At 35.4% G+C, this 15,546-nt stretch overlaps 1 protein-coding gene across 3 annotated transcripts in view; it reads left to right on the forward strand.

The window, feature by feature from the left end:
• Window positions 1-15,546, forward strand: part of jade2.L (jade family PHD finger 2 L homeolog) — a 126,241-nt gene that overhangs the window by 33,370 nt on the left and 77,325 nt on the right. For all 3 annotated transcript variants that reach the window (XM_018252014.2, XM_018252015.2, XM_018252016.2), the window contains exon 4: window positions 5,983-6,140. In XM_018252014.2, the coding sequence (XP_018107503.1) occupies window positions 5,983-6,140 (158 nt within the window). The remainder of the gene's footprint in view (window positions 1-5,982; window positions 6,141-15,546) is intronic.

The following is a 15,546-nucleotide window of genomic DNA, read 5'->3' on the forward strand; positions in this document are numbered from 1 at the left end:
AAGATCTGTGTCTCCAAAAATGCCGCAGTAGCTCCCCATCTTCTTTTCTGCTGATTCACTGCACATGCTCTGTGCTGCTGTCACTTACTGTGCTTATGGACCCACAATATACAGTACATATAGAATAGAAATGTCACAATATAAGGCCGATTAGTAATTAATACAGATAATTCCTACATTGCAGCACAGAAACCAGTGCAATTAGCAAAAAATCAGCCCTGTAGCATCAGTTTATATTACAGACCAACCTCATTTTCTACTTGATAATTTATGACGACCCCTAAGCATAGCTTCTCAACAGCTACTCAGAGCTACTCTGAGCATGTGAGTGTCACAGACACTTTCCAAGATGGAGACCCCCTGTGACAAGTTTGAAGACCTCTTTTAAAGTTAGGGAGATTGGGAGAAATTCAGATGGAACTTGGGAGAGAATTACAGAGAGGGGGGTGCAACTTTGCTTTGTCAGCATGTAAGGGGTAATGAGAGAAGTATTGAGTAGGTCAGTAGAGGAGCCTAACAAGTGGATTGGTGAGTACATCAACTGCTTTGAATTTTAGGCAATGTATGAGAATGTATGAGTGGATCAGAATTGTGGTGACATCTTGAATGATAACTAATCCATATTTTGGATAAATATGTCCAGATCCAGTTGTTAAAAATGTGCTCCAAAATGCATTGGTAATCTTTTGATTTCATAAAGCAATGCACAGACTCCAAGACACCCAGTTCCAAGGGCAGCAAACTAGAGCCCTTGTCACTGAGTTGGCAATGAATCCTGTTAAAACTGTTGTGCCTGATGTCAAAAGGTCAGTTTAAATCTGTCTGGCAGGTGATTGATGTTTCTTAAGCTAAATTTAAACGATACTCCTCTGCAATAGTTAGTCAATATTTCTCATTGCATCCATGTCCAAAGAAATTGGCTACAGCTGTGTGGTCCAGACATCTTGATTACTTTGTGGACACAGGAACATTAAGGTCTCTGGAGCTGGACATGTAGCCTTGAGGTTGTTCATACTTTGATTCAAAGTTCTTTGTTTTCTCCATGTTCAATATGGTGCACACAGACAATTTAAACTGTCCAGATTTTTATATTGAACTCACCGTCTACAAAATCACCTGCTTGGCATCCAAATATATATTTCTGCATGGAATAAGAGCGGTTTATCATTTTCCAGCTTTTTAGTGGAGTTCCCTTGCAAACAAAAGATATATATATATATATATATATATATATATATATATATATATATATATATATATATATATATATATATATATATATATATATATATATATATATATATATATATATATATATATTTTCATTCCCCCACAATCACAGCACTCACATTTAAAGATCTCTTCTTGGCCTGGGTGCGTGTATCCAGTGTAATCTATAATCCTCCAAAGCAGAGACCGCACTCACAGGGTTTATGAAAATATAGAATATTTTATTTGGAAAAACTAACGTTTCGGCTGCGTCCCAGCCTTTGACAAAGGCTGGGACGCAGCTGAAACGTTAGTTTTTCCAAATAAAATATTCTATATTTTCATAAGCCCTGTGAGTGCGGTCTCTGCTTTGGAGGATTATATCTATAGATATAGATATAGATAGATAGAGAGAGATATAGATAGAGAGAGCTATAGATAGAGAGAGCTATAGATAGAGAGAGCTATAGATAGAGAGAGCTATAGATAGAGAGAGCTATAGAGAGAGCTATAGATTTATAGAGAGAGCTATAGATTTATAGAGAGAGCTATAGATTTATAGAGAGAGCTATAGATTTATAGAGAGAGCTATAGATTTATAGAGAGAGCTATAGATTTATAGAGAGAGCTATAGATTTATAGAGAGAGCTATAGATTTATAGAGAGAGCTATAGATTTATAGAGAGCTATAGATTTATAGAGAGAGCTATAGATTTATAGAGAGAGCTATAGATTTATAGAGAGAGCTATAGATTTATAGAGAGAGCTATAGATTTATAGAGAGAGCTATAGATTTATAGAGAGAGCTATAGATTTATAGAGAGAGCTATAGATTTATAGAGAGCTATAGATTTATAGAGAGAGCTATAGATTTATAGAGAGAGCTATAGATTTATAGAGAGAGCTATAGATTTATAGAGAGAGCTATAGATTTATAGAGAGAGCTATAGATTTATAGAGAGAGCTATAGATTTATAGAGAGAGCTATAGATTTATAGAGAGAGCTATAGATTTATAGAGAGAGCTATAGATTTATAGAGAGAGCTATAGATTTATAGAGAGAGCTATAGATTTATAGAGAGAGCTATAGATTTATAGAGAGAGCTATAGATTTATAGAGAGCTATAGATTTATAGAGAGCTATAGATTTATAGAGAGAGCTATAGATTTATAGAGAGAGCTATAGATTTATAGAGAGAGCTATAGATTTATAGAGAGAGCTATAGATTTATAGAGAGAGCTATAGATTTATAGAGAGAGCTATAGATTTATAGAGAGAGCTATAGATTTATAGAGAGAGCTATAGATTTATAGAGAGAGCTATAGATTTATAGAGAGAGCTATAGATTTATAGAGAGAGCTATAGATTTATAGAGAGAGCTATAGATTTATAGAGAGAGCTATAGATTTATAGAGAGAGCTATAGATTTATAGAGAGAGCTATAGATTTATAGAGAGAGCTATAGATTTATAGAGAGAGCTATAGATTTATAGAGAGCTATAGATTTATAGAGAGCTATAGATTTATAGAGAGCTATAGATTTATAGAGAGAGCTATAGATTTATAGAGAGCTATAGATTTATAGAGAGAGCTATAGATTTATAGAGAGAGCTATAGATTTATAGAGAGAGCTATAGACTTATAGAGAGAGCTATAGACTTATAGAGAGAGCTATAGATTTATAGAGAGAGCTATAGACTTATAGAGAGAGCTATAGACTTATAGAGAGAGCTATAGATTTATAGAGAGAGCTATAGACTTATAGAGAGAGCTATAGACTTATAGAGAGAGCTATAGATTTATAGAGAGAGCTATAGATTTATAGAGAGAGCTATAGATTTATAGAGAGAGCTATAGATTTATAGAGAGAGCTATAGATTTATAGAGAGAGCTATAGATTTATAGAGAGAGCTATAGACTTATAGAGAGAGCTATAGACTTATAGAGAGAGCTATAGACTTATAGAGAGAGCTATAGACTTATAGAGCGAGAGCTATAGACTTATAGAGCGAGAGCTATAGACTTATAGAGCGAGAGCTATAGACTTATAGAGCGAGAGCTATAGACTTATAGAGCGAGAGCTATAGATTTATAGAGCGAGAGCTATAGATTTATAGAGCGAGAGCTATAGATTTATAGAGCGAGAGCTATAGATTTATAGAGCGAGAGCTATAGATTTATAGAGCGAGAGCTATAGATTTATAGAGCGAGAGCTATAGATTTATAGAGAGAGCTATAGATTTATAGAGAGAGCTATAGATTTATAGAGAGAGCTATAGATTTATAGAGAGAGCTATAGATTTATAGAGAGAGCTATAGATTTATAGAGAGAGCTATAGATAGATTTATAGATAGATTTATAGATAAAGATATATAGATTTATAGATAAAGATATATAGATTTATATATATATATATATATATATAGATAGATAGATAGATAGATAGATATATATAGATATATATATAGATATATATATATATATATATATATATATATATATATATGTGTGTGTGTATATATATATACCGCAGGTTTCTGGCAGAACTGGTGCATAAAGGACAAAGGTTTCAGTGTCACGGAGACAGAATTGAGGATTTCTTATAATGCCTTTAGTATGATCCTGGGTTGCACATTTACATACATTTTGGTGGGTATTCCCTATTTTATTACAATTCTATGCCCTTTTTCAGAACTTTGGAAAAAAAAAATCTTTACCTTGTTTCAAATCATTTTCCCATACCTTCCTTTAACAATAAGGTCTTTGAAAGCCTCCCTTTCACCTTTTCTGCTGTTAAAATCATTTCATTTTCTCAAGCATCATGTTGGCTATTACTTTCGTGTTTCAGCTTCCGAAACAGTTGTTCTCATTGTTTGTTGGAGCAATTAACATCATCCATACAAAAATGTAAAAAGCCTGTTGCTAAGCAGCAGACTTTTATAGACAATGAGTACAAATCTGCAAAACCCAAGAAATACTGTAGTAAACAGTTGTATAAAAAGATGGTGGTTTTATTTTGAAGAATTGACTCTTATTCTGTCGGACCTCTTGTTCATCAAATTCCAATTAACACATTTATTCAGTTCTCATAATTATTCAAAAGTGTTTGAACACAATAATGAAGTTCTTTTTTTAACCTTGTATAAGTTATTTCAGAAGTGAAAGACATTTTTGTAAGAGTTTGAGTGAATTTGTATATGGTAAATCTTCAGATCTGTAGGTTAATGTATTGTGTAGCTGAAATTAAAACCTTTATAATGGGACCTTTGCATAGCAAGGGCTCAGTACAACAAAATGTTTTTTGTTTTTTTTTACTGTAAATATGATATGTCAAACCCCTAAACAAGTGTGAACTTATTGTCCACAATGCAATTCTCAAAGCCACCAATTTGTATCAGGTACGGAGTCTGTTTCCCAGAAACACATTATCCAGAAACTTCAGAATTACAGGAAGGCTGTCTCCAATAGATTCCATTTTATCCAACGAATCCAAATTTTTAAAAATAATTTCCCTTTTCTCTGTAATTTTAAAGCAGTACTTTATCCAAACTAAGTTATAATTATTCCTTATTGGAAGCAAAACCAGACTTGAAAAAGGGACTGGTTCCCGAAACATGTCGTGAGTGAAAATACACCAATAAAGGGTGTTTGCAGACTAAAGTACTGCCTGTTCCTGGTCTGTTTCCTTTACTTTCAAAGCAAAACCAGCCTATTGAGGTTATTTAAAATACTCCAGCTAAAACCTGTCCCGATCATGAAGTGAATGTCAGAGGTCCCTTGAACTATTTGAAGATATTTTTTTTGCCTTCATGATTTGGTTTTTTTATGGTGGTTTGTGCTCAAAAACTTGATCAATTGCAATCAATCGAGTTTTTTACATTCGGGTACCTTTGATAAATTGTCTAGTGAAGCAATGTCAGCATTAGAACTATTCATAGGCAAAGAGTGGTATTTTTACAGGAGATCACACCAATTATCACATAAAGCAACCAGAAACACCATAATATGCCATAATTTAAGTATAATGTAATCCTAGGGCAATGTACAGTTGGCCTTTATTATTTATTCTGTGGTTTTTGAAACTTGATTATTAGGTTACCTTCTAGAACTCATCAGAATCTAAAAATCTGTTGGATTCATCACATGAATATCAATGTACAAGGGCAAACTAATTAGTTGGTCATGAAATACTCAATAAGAGCAATGCACTCCGAGGTGAGAGGTTAATCTGTAATTATTTAGCTATTCCCTGGAGTCTTATTTGCAAGACTGAGATCTTGCTTTAGAATAGTTTAAAAAAAATTGAAGTGCTTTGAATGTGAGTAAAAAACTGATCAAGAAATCATTGTCTGTATGTCAATATACACTGATCTGCTGTTGAGGCCAACAACAGAAACAATACTTTAAAGTAATTTTGCTGTGCAAAACACAGCAAATTTAAAGGGAAGAATGACCCCCATTTGACATGCGCTCATTCAGTTGTGCTAATGTAAGAAAGGTATTTAAACACTATCCGAACGTCCAAAAATAATTCTAAATTTTTATTTAACACAGACTTGGCTATTACTAAAAGGCAATAAACTTGCCAAACGAGCGGATCTTTCTCTTATATGCCCACCGTGAGGCTGATTGGGCTGATCCGATCATTGGGCCATAATGCACAAGGCAGAAATGCATTCTTAATCTAGAAAGCTTGTTTGTGTGGGTGGGGTGGGAAGTTGCATATTTTTGTAGCCATGGACTTTGAAGTCTTTGTTACACTTTTTCGTAGGTTTTCCGCACGGACTTAATAACGGCTATGAAAGTCCCAGACTCGTTCCAGTTCGGCCCAGATGAATTCTACATACTAGCTGATCCTTGGAGGCAGGAGTGGGAGAAAGGGGTCCAGGTGCCAGCAAGTTTAGGAACCGTACCTCAACCAGAAGTTAGGTAAGAGTCCTCTTTTGTGCAGTTTAGCGAAACCATATCCATTTTCTGAATACTTTTTCATGATAATCATTGCTGTGGTCATTACTGTTGTTCACCTTTAAATTAACTTCTAGTATGTTGTAGAGTGATATTCTGAGACAATTTTGCAATTTGTCTAAATTTTTGTGTGAGGCTATTAAATTATTCAGCTTTTTGTTCAGCAGCTCTCCAGTTTGGAATTTTAGCAGCTATCTGGTTGCTAGTGATCAAGGCAGTGGTCTGAATGAGAAATTAAAATATGGTTAGGAAAAGGTCTGAATAGAAAGATTAGCAATAAAAAGCAACAATAACAATTAAATTGCAGTCTTAAAGAGCAATAGTTTTATGGCTGCGGGGTCAGTGACCCCCATTTGAAAGCTGGAAAGTTTCAAAAGAGGAAGGCAACTAATTAAAAAAGTATAAAATATGAAGAAAACACTTGAACAATTTACTTAAACTTAACTTAAAGGTGAATCATCCCTTCAAAATGTTTGTTAGAATGAATGGCCTTATTATTGCACATAAATATGTTCCATAACATTTGTATAGAGGAACATAAATATAATATAAATAGTGAATAAAGTACCCCCTCTTGTAAATTATAAGGATATTATAAGTTACCAAGGAGTCTCATGACCATATAAAAACACGAGGCTGAAGGCCAAGTGTTTTTATACAGGTCATGGAACTCTGAGGTAACTTTTCTTTTCAATAGTTTTTTATTGATTTTCCAAGAAAAGAAAAAGGTTTTACAATCAAGCAGTGTCGTCGGGTATTTTCAAACAGAGGAAAACAGAGAAGAGAGAAAGATAATGAAACGAGCTCATCCTCTCCCCCTCCCGACACTCTGTCAGAAGTGGGAAAGAGACGAGCTACAACAATGATAGTACTAACTTTAGATGACATGGTACAGTTGACGTATGCTTAACTGTATATGTGAAGCAGAGATGTTGGCGACTTCAGCGGGGTCCCTTGACTATGTAGAATATCTTGATGAGACGGATTCATTTTCGTTGGCCCAGAGAGAGAGAGAGAGAGAGAGACCCCGTCAGGGTATTCCACTGACTCACCACTGCCTTAACCATGAACTATTTCCCAAGTCTAAATGGGTAGCCTGTTGTCTTTTGTTCTTTTAACAAAAGACAACAGCAATAATAAGCAGATTTTTGCTGTAGATATTTTGGTAAACTTTAGAATAATATTTTCAGTTTTAAATTGTTCAGTCATTTTACTGATGCTACTGAAAAGGCTAGACTTTGAGAAAGGCTAGAGTGCTAGCTGTAACATTAGCAGTTTTTGCTGCATAAATATCACCTTTACACTGCATAAGACCTGCGAGTGCTTGCCTATCCTTGGATACCTATCTACTTATTTGCTGAATGCACCCAGGCACCATCTACACATTTAACGTGCTGTGATATATATATATATATATATCACACAAAGAAGGTCCGCACTCTCAGGACTTAAATTGAAATAAAAATGTTTTATTGGCAAAACGACTAACGTTTCGGCCTCTCCGAGGCCTTTCTCAAAGTGACATAGGCTATACAAAAATGCATTATATACCGATGATGGAGTAGCACTATTAACTGATGTGTTTTGAAAAAATAACATGTTTTCCGATGACAGGATCCCTTCCCTTAAAAAAAAAAATGTAGGACCCTTGTATATTTTGGTTGACCCTACAATAAAATCCAATCCAACATGCATTTTACCTATTTAAGCCACACTGCTTGTTGCTTCAAAATATAAGATCAAATGAATACATTAATTGAGGTTTGAGGTGTTGGTATAGAGTGCAAAATCCTTAACTGTAGCAAGGGTGCTTATAATTTTAACTGCTAGATCATTTTCATGATCTAATACAGGGGTCTCCAACTTTTCTTACCCATGAGCCACATTCAAATGTAAAAAGAGTTGGGGAACAACACAAGCATGAAAAAAAATCCCTGGGAATGCAAAATAAGGACTTTGATTGGCTATTTGGTAGCCCCTATATGGACTGGCAGCCTACAAGTGGCTTTATTTGGCAGTACATGTGTTTAAGTGACGAAAACTTACCTCAGAGCCTGGAATTTAAGCACCTGCTTTAAGTCTACTGGATATCCAAGGTGTTGGTGAGGAACATGTTGCTCACAAGCCACTGGTTTGGGATCACCGATCTAATGATTTTCTCGATTTTATTGAAGTGTATGAGTGGTTACTTTTTTTTTTTTATCATCCACTAATTTTCAAATATGTACATAAGTGTACCTCAATAAAGGAATGATTTACATTTTTTATGGTGTACTGATACTGTGAAATGCAGCCCTGTATAGCTATGTATAGTTTCCCTAAGATTTATTAAGCCATATAAGTGCTTTTTAGTAATTATATAGGTGTGCGATCTCCTGTTTAGAAACGTGATATTCAGAAAGCTCCAAATTTGGGAAGGCCAACTCTTAGTCCATTTTAAGCACATATTTCTAATTTTTTTGTAAAGGCACTACCTGCATTGTTTGTATGTTATCCCAGTGCTTGCATGGTTTTCCTTCAGGTGCTTACTTCTGCAATATATTGGCAGATAATGTGACTTTAATCATAAACTACTATTGGTTTCTTAAATTATTCTATAGTTCTTAGTTCTAATAGCAGGGTTGTGCTGCTGCCTTACATATAAGGCTAATACTGTAAAGTGTAACTTTGTCCGCTAACAAATCTGGTTGCTATATACTAGTCGGAAGAAGACAAATCTAACCGTATTGGCCACTTTAGAGCATATGTAAATCTTGAATTACTGATGCTCTGTGGCGTATTAGAGAGTTTATTCGAAAAAAACAGTTTTAGCTGCTGAATACTTTTAATTCCATTGAAGTAGCTGTCCGTAAGACTAGTAACAGTTCTTTGTAGTTTCCTAAGAAAAATAGATCTATGGCCTTATTTACAATCGCAGCCACATTGTGCATATTGATGTCATTTATTAAAGGTACTTGCACGTTCCCATATTTGTGCCAGTGTGCCCGCTGTGCTATTGTCATAGGGTAACCCTGGAGCCACCTTCATTCTAAACATACTGGTAATTTCAGGGTTTTCTCTATAGGCTGCATGAATAGGTGAAGACTTGTGCCATAGTAATCATGTTCAAACATCATTTTAGGGGGTTATTTACAAGTTTTTTATTAAAACAAACGAGTTAAATTCTTGGATGGGAGTTTGGTCGACTTTATCAATAGTTCTTGAAAAAGTTGGAGTGAAAAAACACTGACAAAATCGAGCGACCATTCGTATCGTATGATTGTCGCTCCTAAAACTTTATTGAATTGTTGCTGCAAAAACTCGTATTCATCTGATTATCGGACAAAACCCGCAACTTTTTATAAATATTCAGCACAGATCACAATGTCAAGAATCAATTAAGGACATCTGCCATTAACTTCTACATGATCATGACAGGTTTGAGATGGAGTATTTTCGGATTCAGATTTTTAGTAGCTTTTGGCTATAATAAATCTCAAAGATTTCCCCTTAAAAAACTCAACCAGATTAATTCAAGGTTTAATAAACAGGCCCTGTTAGATCTGCTCTATTTTGGGGTGCCAGGCTAATGACTTGAGACAGACTGATCTTTAAATAAGTGGTATTTATTTACAAAGGAGCTAAAAGGTATAACATAAAAAGGGAACTAACTAAGATGGAGGGAGGTAGAAAGGGATAGGGAAAAGGTGCAATGGAAGGGAGTGGAAAGTTACCAACTAATAAAGTATTTACAATGCTCTTTATATACCATTCAAACAAGCATACTGCACTTTTCCCAGGATAGCCACACCCAAAAGACAGTCCCAGCCAATCAGGTCGATGTTAGCTGTTCTTGAAGATGGTTCATCTCTTCTTAGATAGATAGGGAGTGAAATCAAGTTAGGATGCACTGTGAAAGAAATCCCATAATCCAATGCTCCAGGTATCCCTTTGTTGATCCAGTAGAGTGTCATTCCCTTTGGAACTCTTGCTATCCCTGCACCCACACCATTGTGTCCAGTTATTTGCATCTCTTTGATTTGGACATTACTGTAGCTGCAAGGATTGTTTTATGGCAGGATGGCTGTTGTTCCAGGCTTGCACCTTCACAGTTGCCATTGATGGAAAGGCAGATATCTGTAAACCCATTGCGTGTCTGGCCTTATTGTTGAATATCCAAAATTCAGTACTACAGGCCCCTTAATGCCAAGTGCCAGAAATTATGAAATTCACACTGCAAGATCCATTGGTCACAATTTTGCCAAGCGCAAATACACTTACACTGAATAAATGCAGCGTCATAGGTTCAAAACCTGCCAAAATGCATCTGAATTCGCAATCTTTGGCTGCATTAGTAAATTATCTTTATATTGATTATTTTTTTGACCTCTTTATTAGCAATGGACTAAATCCAGAATTTCTGCATTTAGCCAAATACCAAATTTACCAAAATGGGAACCATGATTTGTATATTTACAAAGTCGAAGCAGTCCCAACACTTAAAAGACCAAACAGAAACCAAGTTCACTGATGACCCCACAAATGTGCTGACCAGGATCATCAACTAGGAATCCGATTTGGTAGAACTTCTAGGTAGTGATTATTTGGCCCGTAGACTGAACAGTTTTAGAACTGCAATTTGGCTTTTTATGTACGTGGATTATATTCAACTTTTTTTTTTTGTTGTTGTTGTTGCATGATTTGCAATAATAATGTTAAATACTATTTTTACTAGGCTTTAGTGGAGAGAGATTAAAAAGAGCATGAGTATAAAAGGCAAAGCAACACAGGAATCCAAAATGTATATGTTTATATACATATTATCACAGTATTGCGATTTAAGTATAAAAATGGATGCATAGGGGCAATTTCACTAACCTCCAAAAATTTACCAGCGACCGCTTCGCTCACATCGCAACACTTCGCCAGGTGTAGATTTTCCAGGACTAAAATCCGGGGTGGCGCCCAGGGCAACGAACGCTGGCGAAGTTGCGCTAGCGTTATTGCGGCAAGCAAAGCAAGTTGCTCTAGCGTTGGCTAATTTGCATACGGTGGAAAGTTAAAGTTGATTGGACATATATGTTGCAGCAAATACATTACACTACACAAGCCCAGGGAACCTTAATAAAATAAAACAGAGTTGTTGTATTGCCCTACACATGAGCCCAGTGTATAGTTTATGTGCCATATGTTAGGAAATTTAGCGGGGAAGCGAAATCTTCTGACGTTTTATGTCTATTGCCAGAAGATGTTTTCTGTATTAAAATGGATGGAACTGATGTGCCAGTCTATAATACTTGGAAGAGCCCAGAGATGCAGCTCATGCCTTTTGATTGGCTCCTGCTATAAGGCTTACTGACTTTGGGAAGCAGTTGGCACCAGCCTATGGTTTAAAGAATAATCCTTTGCTGTACACGTGAATGACTGCATTTCGTTGTGCCATCTACCATTCTGCACAAGTGATTGAAAATGATTTTGAAAATAGCACTCATGCGCTATTGTATTGTCTTAAATGTTGACACAAGTGTGAGTGTTCGAACCCTACTAGGCTAGGAAGACACTTTGAAATTCTTGTTCTACTTGATAAGCACTGGGTGCTGCTCTTATTTTCTCACTTTTTCTTTTGAGTGAGCTGTGCAATGGAGAGTACTAGCTTTTTAACAGTATTATATTTATGCTTTTCTATAGCACCAAAGATGTATGCAGTAGTTTACAAGGATTAAAATCAGCTATTAAAAATTACAGTGAAAACAAATACTTTTGTGCTAGATTCAAACCACAGTTGGGATGAAGCCTGCTACAGCACTACCATATGCATAATATCAGTGGTACTATAATACATTATATTTTTTTTATTTGCAGTAATCCGTGTAAAGTGGAAGTTAACCTTACATATAGATGTGAAGTAACACATATTGCTGAAAATGTAAATCACACACCCTTGGTTTGGCACCAATAAGTATATGGTGTTGTCATGATGTTGAATGTTTCCAAACATGGACATACTGTTATTAACACATTTATAAACACCAACATATTCTGCAGTTCTGTACAATAGAAGAGCAAATAAAGTAAATTGTACAAATAAACATAGCATGACAAACATTATAAAAAACACTAATTGAGAAGTTGAAATGCATGCATGTTTTAGTGAATCTCCATTTTTTTGCATTATGTCGCTATAAAGTGCATTTGGAACCTACTTTTTTTAGACTGTGTAGACCCTTTATTCATTTTTATTTTCAAGCAGATAAAATGTATGAAAATACAATAACAATAAATCTGCAAAATGGGATTTGTAAGTGTACAATGTGTTGGCAGTCTCTTCTACTTGTCCTACATTGATACAAAAAAAAGGAAAAATTGACCTTTCCGGCATATCTGCATATGACCGTAAATCTACTGTATCTCCATCATTTATGAAGCCTCAGCAAGCATTGTGTGATAAGTTAATTAATTCCATATGCCTCTGATTCAGCATTTTGGCATAAAGGGGAATCATGTTGTTTTTTCCCCTCCTTGCTTTTTGAGTACACAGCATATGTTGCAACAGCTTTTGTTTTTTTTATGAATGGTAACAAAAATGGAAATTGATCTAATTAAATCAGTGAAAAAAGATCTACAGTTACAGCACACGCATAACCCAGAATCAAACTTTTATCAACATTCCAAATACATTGCAGGCAATTCTAATTGACCTCATTACACATCTAACAGGGTATATGTTAATGGTTTATACACTCCTTGTACCCCAAGCTATATTACCATATAAGACAGCACTCCTTCATTTTGTTCAAAGTCTTTATTATTTTACACCTGCTCAGTAATAACGGATATATCTTACTGTAAATAGTATTACAACAACTCCTCACTTAAATTGTTTTGGAACCTGGCTCTCAATCATTTTGTGAATGGGTAAACGGAAATTTGGCATGGCAGATTACTTTGCTCTTTTAATGGAACTGTTTAGTGCAATAATACACCGGGTAAATAGGGAAAAAAAAATGCAAAATAAAAAAATATTTTTAATATAGTAATCTATAGATGCTGGAGTAACCGATAACTTAATATCCAGAACACAACTTCCCCCATTGCATCTCTAACGTTATTCAGTCAGCAACTTGAAGAGGGAACCACCTCAGATTTTATAAATCTTTATTTAAAACTTGGGTTGAGTTAGGTTTATTTCTTTAAATCTGGTAATTTTTCAACTACATTGAAAACATTTTTGATCTTCATTTCATTTTTACAATGAACTGTTCCTTTAATAAGCGAAGTTTCCAAGCACAAGTTCATACTATATGGAATTCTAATAGCTGTCCAACACATAGGAATAAAATATAGTTACGTACTAATAAAACGTTAAATGAGTTACATGGCTCATCATAGACATTTGGTATGCAATTTCTTGCCATCACAAAATTACTTTTCAGACATGGAATATTAAAGTGTTTTTGACCCCATCTGTTATCATTAAAGGACAAGGAAAGTTTAACAGTAAATTTAGTTCCATAGAAAGGCAAACCTTTTATCCTATTTTGTAGTGCTCCTAATTCACACAACTTTCCAGCCATTTACCAGTATAAAATCCTTCAGTTTACAAAAAAACCTCACACTAAAGAAAAAAACATCCCATAATACAACACTCTGTATCGAATAAGACCAGGAGCATGTGCATTACATAGCACTACTAATAGGCACATACAGTACGCAGAATCGAAAATTAGCGCCAGCCAATTAAAGCGGTTGCTATGGAATATGGAAAGCAATTGGCAAGCTTATACTATTCAGTTCCGTTGTGTGATGATTATGATCTTTTCTCTTCCATTTTTGCCTACTTCCCTGCAGTCTCATTGCACCTTCCAGTGCTGATTTGCTGTGCAGGGCTCGGTTATATTTTTCCACACACGCATTTGAACAAAGGCAGCCATATTGATGACATATGCATGTTAAAGGTGGCGCCTGTGATGGAGCAGGCACAGAAACAGCAAGCCATATAATTGGTATTTTTAAAAAAACCTAGCCATCTACTTCAGCAAGGGGTGACTAACCCTTCAGTTCAATAAGCTAGTATATAATTAAAGGAAGAGAAATCTGATCTCCTAAAACACCACATTCTACACTTGCAGTATTCCATGTTTATACTGCAGGCAGAGTATTTATTTTTTATTCTCGCCACTCGGCATTGCAACCATCATTCGTAAACTTGGATGATGGGCTTCCATTTCTCTTGCTCCCAATGAACCTCCACATAATTTTTCGCGTACACTGTGATAATTATGCAGCAGTGATAAAGAATATCAAAAAATACATCAAGTAATGCTGATTGAACGTCCGCCTGTACATGTACATCCATATAATGACAAATGGTTTTTGCAAACAGATGGCTGGGGTAAGAGCTAGACCAAGAGCTCTAGATCTCCTACTTACCTACTCTATCACACTACTACCTATCCACTTTAAATTTAAGATATTTAGATTTCACATTAAAAGAATGAGGTGTCCCCCAGCAGATATTGGGAGGTAAAAAGAACTGTTTGTGGTTCTTTTATGGCCACATAAGCAGCTCCGCCATATTCCATTTCCCTAGGCCCACTAGAATGGCCAATAATTCATATAAAGTGTGTGTGTTTGCTCTTAAAGATTAATTCTGGGCCAAAAGTAAAGTCACTGCTAAGCACCATTCTATTCAGTTAGTCAGCAACTTTCAAAGTTCTCCTTTTTGATGATTGCAGCATGCTGTTAACAGTATCCTTACTGCACATGCTGTAGCAACTCCGCTACAGGCTAATGTGGACACACACACATATATATTTCTAGAGGTCCAGACAGGAACATAAGCACACACAAGGCTCTTTACTGTGGATGGTGCCCGATCAACCCACTATTACTATTTCTTGAGCTATGTGACTGGCGTGTTATCGAAAGTGGTTTGTTGCAAAATTCTTGTGTTACCGTGCCTTTAAAATAATCTTTTTAAGACTCATATACAGAACAAAAAAAATGTTCTTTAAAATCACATTTAAATCTGTAATGTTTTCTTTTCCGCAGTTCTCCTAATTTTTTTTTATTACATTACAGTGAAATTTAGACTTGCCCAGAACCTGTAAATAAATCGGCGCAGGCAAGTCAGTGGAAAGGTTTTTCTGCCAAGAGATTTCTGTGGATGCTAATATTATTCCTGCCAGCTCTGGTCGCTGGGGAGTTCTCACTAGTGCATAAGTACTTACAAAGCATTCTTCATATTAAAGACACTATTTTCATTTCTTCTGATTTATCTATTAACCCCTTAGTCATATATTTGCGAAAATATCCCTATCATTAACAAATCTCACCCGTTCTACCACAATAAAGCCAAACTATAGCACTGGAGTAATTGGCCATTAAATTA

This window comes from Xenopus laevis, chromosome 3L (assembly GCF_017654675.1).
Source record: "Xenopus laevis strain J_2021 chromosome 3L, Xenopus_laevis_v10.1, whole genome shotgun sequence".
NCBI lineage: Eukaryota > Metazoa > Chordata > Amphibia > Anura > Pipidae > Xenopus > Xenopus laevis.